The sequence below is a fragment of the Cryptomeria japonica genome, chromosome 7 (assembly GCF_030272615.1).
Source record: "Cryptomeria japonica chromosome 7, Sugi_1.0, whole genome shotgun sequence".
NCBI lineage: Eukaryota > Viridiplantae > Streptophyta > Pinopsida > Cupressales > Cupressaceae > Cryptomeria > Cryptomeria japonica.
The window spans coordinates 163714727-163726529 of NC_081411.1; the positions used below are offsets into that span (position 1 = coordinate 163714727).

Consider the following 11803-nt stretch of genomic DNA (forward strand, 5'->3'; position numbering starts at 1 on the left):
TTTTAGTTTTTTTAAAACTTCTTTTAATTCATAAATATTGTTCCTCCAAATTCATTTATTCTTTTTTCTTTAATTTTTTTCTCTTTTTATTAATAAATTAATTTAAATAATATATATCGAAAAACCTTATATATTCATGATATATTATTTTTATATTTGCAGTATATATCATATATAATATAAATCTATCTATAGCTAAATAAAATATATATGTGTTAAAAATTTAAGACATTTAATATAAAAATACCTTATCATTAGCTAGTGACAAGGTTTGTTATTTATGTTTAAATATAGTCCTTGAAGGGGAAGGTTTGAAATAAAATAAAATAATTAAATTAAGAACTATTATTTTATTTTTTCTTTTTTCTTTTTTGTTTTTTATCTAAAGAGTTATTTTCTTTATGTAATAATTATTTATTTATTTTTTAAAATAAATGCTAGCTATGTTTTAGTGTGTATTTATATTTATATTGTTATCGTATCATATGAGACTCTATTATATTATTGTAGATTGGTAATGAATATAATTAGTTTATTATTTTATTAAATAAAGATGTCAATATAAAATATATGAGATTATTTTCATTAATAACCTAATTTCATTAGAGAAATGAGAAGAAAAAATAACATATAATAACATTTCACTCCCTTGCCCCTATTAATGGGACTGATAGAGTTAATTATGTTTTTATAATGGAAGAAGCCAAAATGAACATTTCAAAACATAGATGGTTCAAGTAAATTTGATGGAGATTCAAAAGGTGATTCAATAAGATCATCTCATATAATCAAAGATAAGAAAGGTAAATTAATAGTTTCAATTTTATAGAAATTGAAAGAAGGAACCAGTAACAAAGTAGCAAGATCGATATTGTAGAGCTTAAAATTATTTTATAATTTATTTGTGATACCTTAGACTTTAAGTAATTAATCAAACCAAGATAGATTCTATTTTTATCTCTATCTTCCTTTCAATCTCTCCCCCTTATCTATGTGTCCCCCCCCCCCCCCGCCCCTCTCTCTCTCCCCCCGTATGCCTCTCCTTTTGCATCTCCATCTCCATCTTCATCTCTATTTCTATCTTCTTCTCTACCTCCATCCCTTATCTCTATATTCCTATCCCTGTGTCTCACTCTACCTCTTTTATACATCTCCCTCTCTATCCCTCTCCTACTATTAGAAACATAATATGAACCTACTGGTAACTAAGCGTGATTATCTTATTGATTCAAAAGTTTTATTTTAATTATATGTGGATCCTTATAACTAAATGCATATTTTATTTAAAGCTATCACTTCTCCATTAAGACCTTTTTTGCATATTGTTTGCTAAATGGTATACCAATTGACCTCATGCACTATATAAAAACATGAAATAAATAGACCATTTTTTTCGTAATTCACCTTCCACGCCTTGTCAGCATACACATTGCACAACAAAGTGTGATTGCTAGATATTTTAGTATTGTGTATGTTATTAGTTCTTATATGTATGTATGTATTTGTAGCATTATAAATCATAACCTTATACAATTCACACCTCATATTTGTGCTCCTACTTTAGAATGTCCTATCATCATTCTCCCCTAGGCTTGTTTTAGCCCCTTCTACTCCAAATCTAATATCACCTAACTGCATATATGGTTTGACCCCATCTCGGGACTATGCAATCTTTTTTTTATGTTTTCTTGGTCCTATTCTTGGAGGACAAAGGCATTGACGTACCCCTATTTAGACCATGGCACCCCTAGCACCCTGGTCCTCCTAAAATAGGAACTATATCAAATAAGAGTGGGCACTTTCCCTCCCTAGTGAATTTTGGTCTTTGTGGGTCAACTTGACCATTGGATGTTGACTTAATCAATAATTTACCTAGGGAACCCTATAGAAAGGCATCCTATCAATTCATTTTGAGATTAATTGCATTCCATAGAATACATGCATCCATATCAAGCATCCATCATCAAGAATTCAACGTAGCATTTCATCCCACCATATTCTTTAAGCATTATGAAGTAAAGTCGCATAAATATTTATGCAAGCATGTGTGTTTGATTAGGTCACTCGTGTTCATGTGTTGGTCATGTTACTGCATGCTCAACATTAGTAATCACATCTAAAGGACATTGTATCATCAACCTTCAGTCAAGCTTCATAGATGTGAGGCATATTCATTATCATTTACTTTAGTATTTCATGTTTCAATTACCATTTCAATATAATGTTAATTCCTAAATTTGGGTTTGATCTAAGGGAAAATCCTATCCACAACCCTCTCTTCTCTCTTTATGTGTGCTAAATTGGTTAGTTCTTGCTCTCTCTCCATGACTAAGAAATTCTTGGGTCATGGTGGTCCTTTAAGGAAAAGGTTTGACTATTCTATCAGTGCAAGAGTTTTCTATCTAGTCTATGGTTAGGGGTATTGTCCTAAGCCCCTTTGTCTTGAGAATGTAGACTATTGAGAGTTCGGGACCTTTGTTCACACTAGTTGGGTGCTTTGATCAAAAGCCATATTTTTAAAAGGGTGGTGTCATCGTTTTGGTTTCTAGTTGTCTTACTCTTTGTGACTTCCCCTAGTTATATTATGGGTATGGGCCCTCTCCCACTATTAATTGGCAAAAATATATATTAGCAAATGATAATCAATTGTTACTATAAAAAACTATAGCCCTAACTAGCCTACATTCATAGTCCTTTTCAAAATTAGACCAAGTTCCATGGTATGGCTTTGTCTATTGTGTTCAAATTTTAAAATTATATAAAAACCTAATATTTTAAAACCTAATTGTTATCTTATTATAACTTACACCAAATTATGTGACTATGAACATGTACTTAATTAATTTGGATGTCACTATAATCTATCAAACTTAATCAAATATCTATAATAGGGTAGCATGAATAATAAATTTCATTCACATATATTATTGTTGTAATACTTTGGCCCATTAATTCATCAAAACCATCAATGTTAAGTTTTAAATTACATGTCTTACATATATATTCTAATTATTTCATCTCTAGGGGCTTCATTGCTATCAAGACAAGACAACGATTTTTACTATATCTTAAGAAAATTGCACTATTCTTTTAAGATATATGCATTCATGAATAAGTTTAGAAGTTATATCTACATATATCACTAAAGTTCATGTTACTAAAGGACCAAGTCACACCACTTGATTGATGCACATGATGTCGACTAGTCTAGGACCATGTTGCACAATGTGTTTCATTCTAGGAAAACATTATATACTATGGTCTAGTTTGTAATACCAAATTTATCTATGCAAGGTCTTCTAAACTTCTAAAGTAGATACTTGTATGTGATTTCAACTTTTGATCATCCACAAAATTACTTCAAGTGAATAAAAAATAAGACAAATCCTTCATTGAAATTAAATTACACAAGCATCTAATATTAGTGTGTATTTGATGATTTAACTAATGTTGATTAATATTATAAGAAGAGAAAGATAAATTTTTATTTGTTCATATTTTTCTCTTTTCTTTGGATTCTCCCTTGTAATTGATTTAAAATTCCACTATCTTTTTATTTCTATATAAGATTTCATTAGATTTCTCTTTTATATTTTCTTGTTAGCCTCTTTCTCGTTCTTCATTCATAGTATCATATAACCATCAATATCAATTTATGAAATCAAATAGCCTTAAATACACTCAAACATTGACTAATTTCTCTTTTTCAAGAAGGTAGATAAAAATTAAGATTTATAACACCAAACATAAATTCATAAATACATGTGATTTCAAGAATGTGAATATCTATTAAAAAAGATCTAATAGACTTGGCTTGAAAACATTGATTTATTTCATTATTTCATTTAGCTATACCCAAACATTGATTTATTTCTTTATTTCATTAAGATGAAACATAATTTGAATTTAAAACATTATTAAAAAACCACAAATGTATTTGGCTCGAAAAACCTTAAACATTTTATTACATCACTGTAAATTAATTTATAAATATATATTAAATAACTCCATAAATACTTTTTAGAACTATAATACTACATTCTTAAACCATACCAATAATACTATTTTATAAATTAATATAACCAATTACAAAGAATATTTTATTTTATACATACGGATGATCTACGTAACAAAGAAAGAATATATAGATTAAAATTGTTACACCAATTAATTGTTGGTTAGGGCCACAAATCGTTAGCAAGACTATATATTAATGGGTATCCTAAAAACCCTTTTAATATCATGGTTTTATTGGTGTTAGCTTTTACTGACATAAGCAAGATTGAAAAGAAAAAATGGGCTAGAAATTAGTTTGATCCTCCTTATGTGTTGCAGAATTCAGATATAATTAGAACGCATCCTACATTTTAAAGCAAAATGATAGGGGTAGTCTCATGGTAGCGCAGTGGTGGAGGATCGAGAGTTGGATGGAAAGATCAAAATAGAGGGATAGAGATAGAGAAAAAATAATAGGTAGAGGGGGAGATAAAGATAGAGACAAATTTATAGGGAGAGGGAGAGATAAAAAGAAAGAGATAGATAGGTATAGAAAGAGAGAGGGAGAGGGAGAGAGAGACATTATCAGATTCATAGAGAGATGGAGATTTAAGGAGATAGAGAGAGGGGGAAAGGTAGAGTGAGAGATAGGTAAAGAGAAAGAGAAAGGGGAAAGGACAGAGATAGGTAGAGAAGGTGAGATAAAAGAAGAGTATAGAGCTTAATATATATAGAAGGAGATGAAGAATTATATAAAATATAATATATAATTATAATGTATTTCTAAAAATGAAATACATTATATAAAATATCGGATATAAAAACAATATAAATTATATTATATAAAATATTATTTGCATGCATAGAATTTCTTTGTAAATTCATTTTTAAAATAATAATATACTTATATTTATAAGTATATATTATAATTTATTTATAATAAAAAAATGATAAATTTATATATTATAATATAAGTAATACAATTTTTTTTTAAAATAATAGATATTAAATATTATAATATAACCATATTTATTGTTATAAATATAAATAATAAAAAATATACTATAATATATATTTAACTAGATAATCTTATTAAATAATCAAAATATTTATATAGTTATAAATAAAAGGGAAAACTTTAGAATTAAATAAAGTTTAAATATTAAGTATTTCTTTGTAAGAAAAGAAACTGCTTTAAATAGTTTTCATTTGAATGACCAAAGATAATGTACATAAATATTCTTAGATTTGGAAATCAGTTTCATTTGCAAATATACTTCATGTTTTGGACTCAAAAATTATTATTAATACATAATTTTGATGTTGTTTCAAATTTTTGGTAGAGTAGTTATAATTTCAACTATAGACCTTTTATGGAATTTTTATAACATTCAATATAGACGTAATCATTGCACCACCTTTTGATGCAAAGTGCTAGTATTAATATGCAACGTTACAAATAATTTTGTAAAATAAAATTCAAGACTTGCAGATCATTTTTTAAATAGAATTCCAAATTTCACCATTTTTAAAATATTATAATATTTATAAATATAATATAATAGTGTATTATTAAATATGAATAATTAGCATTGGAAATTATGTGCATTCTGAGGAAGGGCACACAGTTGGCAGCCACTCTAGTGAAGGCACAATATGGCTGTTATGAAAGTAGCTAGCTTTGATGAACAATGGAAATAGCTTGAAACGGAAACGAAAATTTCAAAATGGGGTCAAGTTGAACAGCACTTAGTCAAAGTTTAGTGTGTGCTCTTTAAACCAGTCCTAAAAGATATATTGAAATTTACAAATAACACAAATTCAAATTTTATGAAGTTATTATAAATTATCATATATAAAATATTAAAAATTACAAATAATATAAATTCAAAGTTTTAATATTAAAAATTACAAATAATATAAATTCAAACTTGAAAAAGTAGCTTCATAAGAAAGCTAATATAAAAACATTATCCAAATAATTAAAAAGTAGAGATTAATGAGAACTGGAACGAAACTGTCATTTTAGTACTTATGGTAGAAGAGCTAACTATCTATTAAGTAATGATTGCAGTTACTGGACACGCTAATAACAAACAAGATAGAGGGATTAAAATATTCTAGTCTACTGAATAGACAGTTTGTATAGCCGTCATACCCAGAATAAGTATCGCCGCCACAAGCGAGAGGATATACCACGGCTTTGAAAAATGTTCTTCCTTAAACTGGCTCATCCACACTTTCCATTGGCTCTTATAATGATTTCTCGCCTTTACCATCACCTCTTCAATTTGACCAATTCCACTGAATGTGATTCCAACCCTAATTCGGTTGAACATGCGAGCTATGTTTTCATCACAGCCAACCATCCTCCGAATGATTCGAGATTTTCGAAGTAAAGCAACATCTTTCTCCGAATCGATTAAATAATCAAACAATATTACAAAATGTGAAACTACGGTGGGCTCTGGATACCAGGAGCATCTTTGACACTCTTCATAAGCCATCAAGTTTCGCAACCTTGATTCTGTGTTGTCCGTGATTGTGACTGAAGGGAGATAAAGCGTTCTGCTTCCGAACCTTCTTTTTTCAAATTTAATTTTGCCTGGTTGAAATCTAATACCAGCGCCGTATAACAATTCGGCACTAGGGGTTGCCCGCCTATCATCAGGAGAAAGTAGTGGGGAAACTCGAGGAAGTATATCGATGCAACTGACTCGTTGCACCCAACCAGGTAGTACCGCATTCATTGACCACCCATTATCATTACTGATATTATTAGCGCCACGATAGCCATCATTTTCCACGCAAGTAGCCGGTTTCCCAGTAGAATTCGTTAATGTATCTTTGACCACCTTTCTGCACAAATCCAACAAATGGTATGCAGGCCGTTCACCCATCATATGCTCCTTCAGTTTTGGTATAGCATCCTGGTGTGAAAATTTGAAAAAGGGGTTTCCGCGAAACAAGCTACGTTTACTCAGCATTGTAGCTAATTCTGTTGCTGCATATTCGCGCGATCCACCTTCTTCTAACTCCAATAATTTTAAGATAACAAATAGAGGAATTTGATTTTCCAGCTTTATAAGGTCATCTAGTATAGCATAAAACATGGAGTTCTTTAAATCATCTCTTTGAAAGATAAGGCTAAAGAAATCTGAATTACTCTCGGATCTTGATACTGCAGAATTTCTACAGAATTCAAGTATAAAACAAGCATCCATTGCTAACATCCGTGATAATGATTTTCCATTCAATTCTATTGGCTCTTCATAGCATTCTCTGATTTCCAATTCTAACTTCTCAAACTCTGCAATCAATGTGGGCACATCTATTTTAAGCCTAGTTGACACTCTATGGACCGCTTGTAATTTATGTTGGTCCATCTTAGAGAACTGAGGATTAATATTGTGATGATAAGGCCCCAGAGATACGACAGAAGGCTCATAATCTTCTGGTTTAGAAATCTTTATAGCTTGAGGCACCCTATAAATGCACACGTTTTTTTGACACTCCCCACATTTTTTCTGGAACCTTGAGCGTACTATCTACTTTTATAAGCCATGCTTCATTGCATTGTTGATCTGATTTATGAAAACCAGATTACAATACCTGGTGTGATACCTGCGGTATTGTAGATTTCAACACAAAAATTGACAAGAAGAAGATTGCAAACCAAAAACTGTCTCCATTCTATTCAAAATTGGAGTTTATACAAGTCGAATGTATCCCAAGGGTCACACAAATCCCTTGGAATTGAAACGAAGAGTCACCATAATGTTTATTACAATTAAACTACTAAAACTATCAAAATTATCAAAAAACTAAATATAAAATTTTAGTCCACTTTGAGAAGGCATAACTTTCTCATCCTAGCTCCCAATTACAAACCGTTTGATGCGTTGGAAAGGTATTCAAATAATCTAGAACCAAATTTCGGAAACATTGATGATATCTCATCATGTTTCCGCAGCATATTTGTCCAAAAATGCACCGAAGACCCTCAAAATTGCAATTTACTAAAACATAGAAAATTTTGAAAAAAATTAGATTTCAATATTTTCCCAATTTAATCCTGATCAATTGTGTTCGGTCTCCACCATTTACTTGACCAATAAGAACTCCTTTGTCTTCGTGGCTGCCACAAGTAGGATTGTCTTGTTGAGCCATCTCCTCTGTACATCGAACATAATATGCATATGTTAGAGAAAGAAATAAAAAGTCTTAGGCTTTCAATTTTGAAATCATTTGTATACTGGTACAACAAGAATCCAATAGCCATAACGAACGATTAAATATTTGAAAGTGTTATTTTGAAAACAATATTAAACACAGATCCTTTCTATAATTAAAATGTAACGGAATAAAATAAAATCTAATATTATGGTTTAAGATTTGAAATCATTTGTATACTGGTACAACAAGAATCCAATAGCCATAACGAACGATTAAATATTTGAAAGTGTTATTTTGAAAACAATATTAAACACAGATCCTTTCTATAATTAAAATGTAACGGAATAAAATAAAATCTAATATTATGGTTTAAGATTTGAAATCATTTGTATACTGGTACAACAAGAATCCAATAGCCATAACGAACGATTAAATATTTGAAAGTGTTATTTTGAAAACAATATTAAACACAGATCCTTTCTATAATTAAAATGTAACGGAATAAAATAAAATCTAATATTATGGTTTAAGATTTAATCTACAATGACACAAAATTATAAGTTGTTTTATATAAATAAATAAATTATCAGAAATAATAATTTTAATATTTTAAATGTTCTCAAAAATAAAAACAGGATAAATCCATACCATAACCATAACAAAAAAGAAATGGAGAAATTGAAACTACCCAAACAACACCAAAAAAGGGAAACCTTTTGTTGAAAAGAGGGAAACCAAAACCCAACACACAAACCTACCTAATCAAAATAGAAGGGCTACCTAATCAAAACAGAAGGGTTTAGGAGTGCACACTGCCCCATCATATTAACAACCTCCCTTTGACTAGGAACAAATCAAGGAGACAAACAACGACTCCTGCAACCTTTTGCCTATAACACAATCAAATAAACCAGCAAGGGCCACCTCAATAGACCAACTGTTAACATAAACATTGGCGACAGAATCCTAGAAAACACAAGGGAAAAGACTCCAAACAATAAACAATAGATAAACTGAACCCAACACCTACACAGCACCACACTAGTGGTAGGAGCCCAACAGTTAGGAGGCAACCACACCTAAACGATCTAGGCTCGAACAGAACCCAAAGCAATGGAAAATTGCAGCATGACCTCCGAATAGCAACAAGCAAAACATGAGCACGAGGGAACAACACCCAAATGCAAACCCCAGCAGCGGCCATCAAAACCAGTAGCTGAAGCCAAAGGGCCACCCAAAACACAACCACCCATTGGAGTTATAAATAGGGGCAAAATCTGCATCCCCCGTCGTAAGAAGAGCTTGCCCAGTCCACTCAGCAAACACACCACATCCACCTGCCCGACCAGAAGACAAGCACCAAAGAGGCACACACTAAAAACATCGAAGTGCTCAGAACTCAACCAAGGAGCACTAGAGGCCCCGCAGACGCAACCAAGAAGAGGGCAAAAAATTTAGGAAGGAGATCTCCACTGCAAGCCACGCAAAGATCAAAGGCAAGAGGAAGACATCAGAAAAGGAGAGCAACCCACCAGATTATCATGACCTAGAAGGGATCGAACAACCCTAGACCAAAAGAGAAGGCCCAGAGTAGGGTAAGACCCCCACGGGACGCCTCACAGGCTCCACTGAGCACGAAACCCTCCAACCAAACCCCAAAAATAGAAAGCACTGGAACGAGCAGCTTACGGCAGGCATCTTTTCTCCCTACATCCCCATTGTCGTCCTGCTCATCTACCTCCTCTAGAACATTCCCTCCATCTCCATCTACTAAAACCCTAGCAGCGCTCCCACCCGAAGCCAAATTAAATATTTTACAACTAAAATAATTCTAATATTAAGTTACAAGTAATATGATTTCATAAAATTAGATTAAAAGTAAGCTAAACAATATCACATAGATTAGTTTATCATAAACATAAATATGACTTAAAAATTATAATATAAAACAATATTTGAATATTTTAAATACAATTATAAAAAATCTTAAAACATCAATCTTAAATTATTTTATTTATTTAAATTATTTTTATAACTTTAAAAGTACTTTATTTATTTTATATTATTTACTTAAAAAAAAATATAATAAATATTTTTTTATTGACATGAATTATTTTATAATTTTTTATGTACTTATAATTTATTTTTCATTTTTATTAACACGAGAATTATTACTCTAAGTTTACGTGCATTATATTTTATTTTTGATATAATAATTAAAATTTAATTTTTAAATTATATTTATTTATAATATATATTTGTAACTAAATATAAATTTATGCATTCAATAGATCTCTCAAGAATCGAAGCAAGAGCCACAAAAGTTTTGCTAGTCATCTAAAAGGTTACACCTATGACCATCCAACAATATTTTATATGTCTTTTTTTTATTGGAATAAAATGCAAAAAGATTACAAAAATAATATAATCAATAGACTGTTTGAAGAGAAAAACTCTACGCTTAAGCTAAACTTAAGAATCTTATAATTCTTTAGGGTTTTCACCTTTAAGGTTTCGAGTATCCTTTTATAAGGATTCTCTATTTGTAATTTTACAACAATTGTAATTATTGAATTGCATTCTTGTTGCACAATCAATATGACTCATCTTTTTTGGATCTCTAAATTCTGGCCTCGATAGTTTTTTTGTTTATCTCCTTCTGTGATAGGTTTGCATGCAGGTGATCCTTGGGAGTTGTAGAGTTGATTTTTCTTCAACTCCAATATGGTATTAGAGCTCCAAATTTGCATGCCCCTGTTCTCTTCATGAGAGATTTTGGGCCTTATTCTTCAGATCTGTGTATTTGGGGGCTTTGTGCAGTTGCTCTTTTTCATTTCTGGGGGTAGCTGATTTTTTGGTAGATTTCGGTGCCAATAGGACCTCGCGATTGGATTTAGGAGGCCGATTCCACCAATTTTGATATAAAAATTGATATATTTTGGTGTCAGGTGTTTCAGAGGCAAAAAATATTTAGGCCCCAAGCCGTACGGCCTCGGGGGGCACGCAAATTGAAAAAAAAAATTGAGCAGTTTAATGGCTTGCCCAGGCCGATCGGGTTAACGCGGTCTGTCGGCAGTCAATTAACCGTTGGGGGTGCATTGACTGTTACCGCTGGTCTCCCAGGTGGTCACCGTCGGCTCCGACCACAAGCGGTCAACACACCACCTGCTAAGTCGCCACCCAGAACCCCACTTCACAATTACCGTGGCGGTCACAATCACTGCCGCTCATGTGAGCTACCTTCCACAAACGCCCTCCGCCCAAGGCCAGCTAGCCGCTACTCCGTCGCCCGACCGCCACCCAGACACCACCTCCCTTCCACCAGCAGGGGGCCTTTTTTACTTGAAGAGTTTTTTGACAGGCTATTGGTTTTTTTTTCCATAACATGGGCAAATGGAGTCATTTTTTGAAAAACCTCATATCATCAGAAAGCTCTTTCCGAGCTCTATCCAGATCTAGAAGTTTGAATTTTTTATTTTTATTTTTTGATGGTGGCTTTTTCTTTCAAAGCCAGAAGTAAAAACTTTATATCGTTGAAAATATTGTTTTGTGCACTTTCCATTCATATGAGTTTTATTTCTAGATTCTGCTCCATGTATATTTTATTCAGTTTTTTTCTTTTAAGCACTCT

General features: G+C 31.7%; 1 protein-coding gene and 1 long non-coding RNA gene across 2 annotated transcripts in view; both read right to left on the reverse strand.

The window, feature by feature from the left end:
* Nucleotides 1-6014: 6014 nt before the first annotated feature.
* LOC131857210 (putative UPF0481 protein At3g02645) lies at nucleotides 6015-7570 on the reverse strand. Its single transcript, XM_059209442.1, has one exon. It carries the CDS (start codon nucleotides 7380-7382, stop codon nucleotides 6117-6119), a length of 1266 nt encoding a protein of 421 aa, XP_059065425.1. The 5' UTR covers nucleotides 7383-7570; the 3' UTR covers nucleotides 6015-6116.
* A 255-nt stretch (nucleotides 7571-7825) lies between these two features.
* The window catches only part of LOC131857211 (uncharacterized), a 58081-nt gene continuing 54103 nt past the window's right edge, over nucleotides 7826-11803 (reverse strand). The window contains exon 4 of the long non-coding RNA XR_009358605.1: nucleotides 7826-8171. This is a non-coding gene — a long non-coding RNA (uncharacterized LOC131857211). The remainder of the gene's footprint in view (nucleotides 8172-11803) is intronic.

Excerpts from the sequence above, each read along its gene's own strand:
- LOC131857210 (XM_059209442.1), bottom strand. The coding sequence starts at position 7,382 with ATGGACCAACATAAATTACAAGCGGTCCATAGAGTGTCAACTAGGCTT.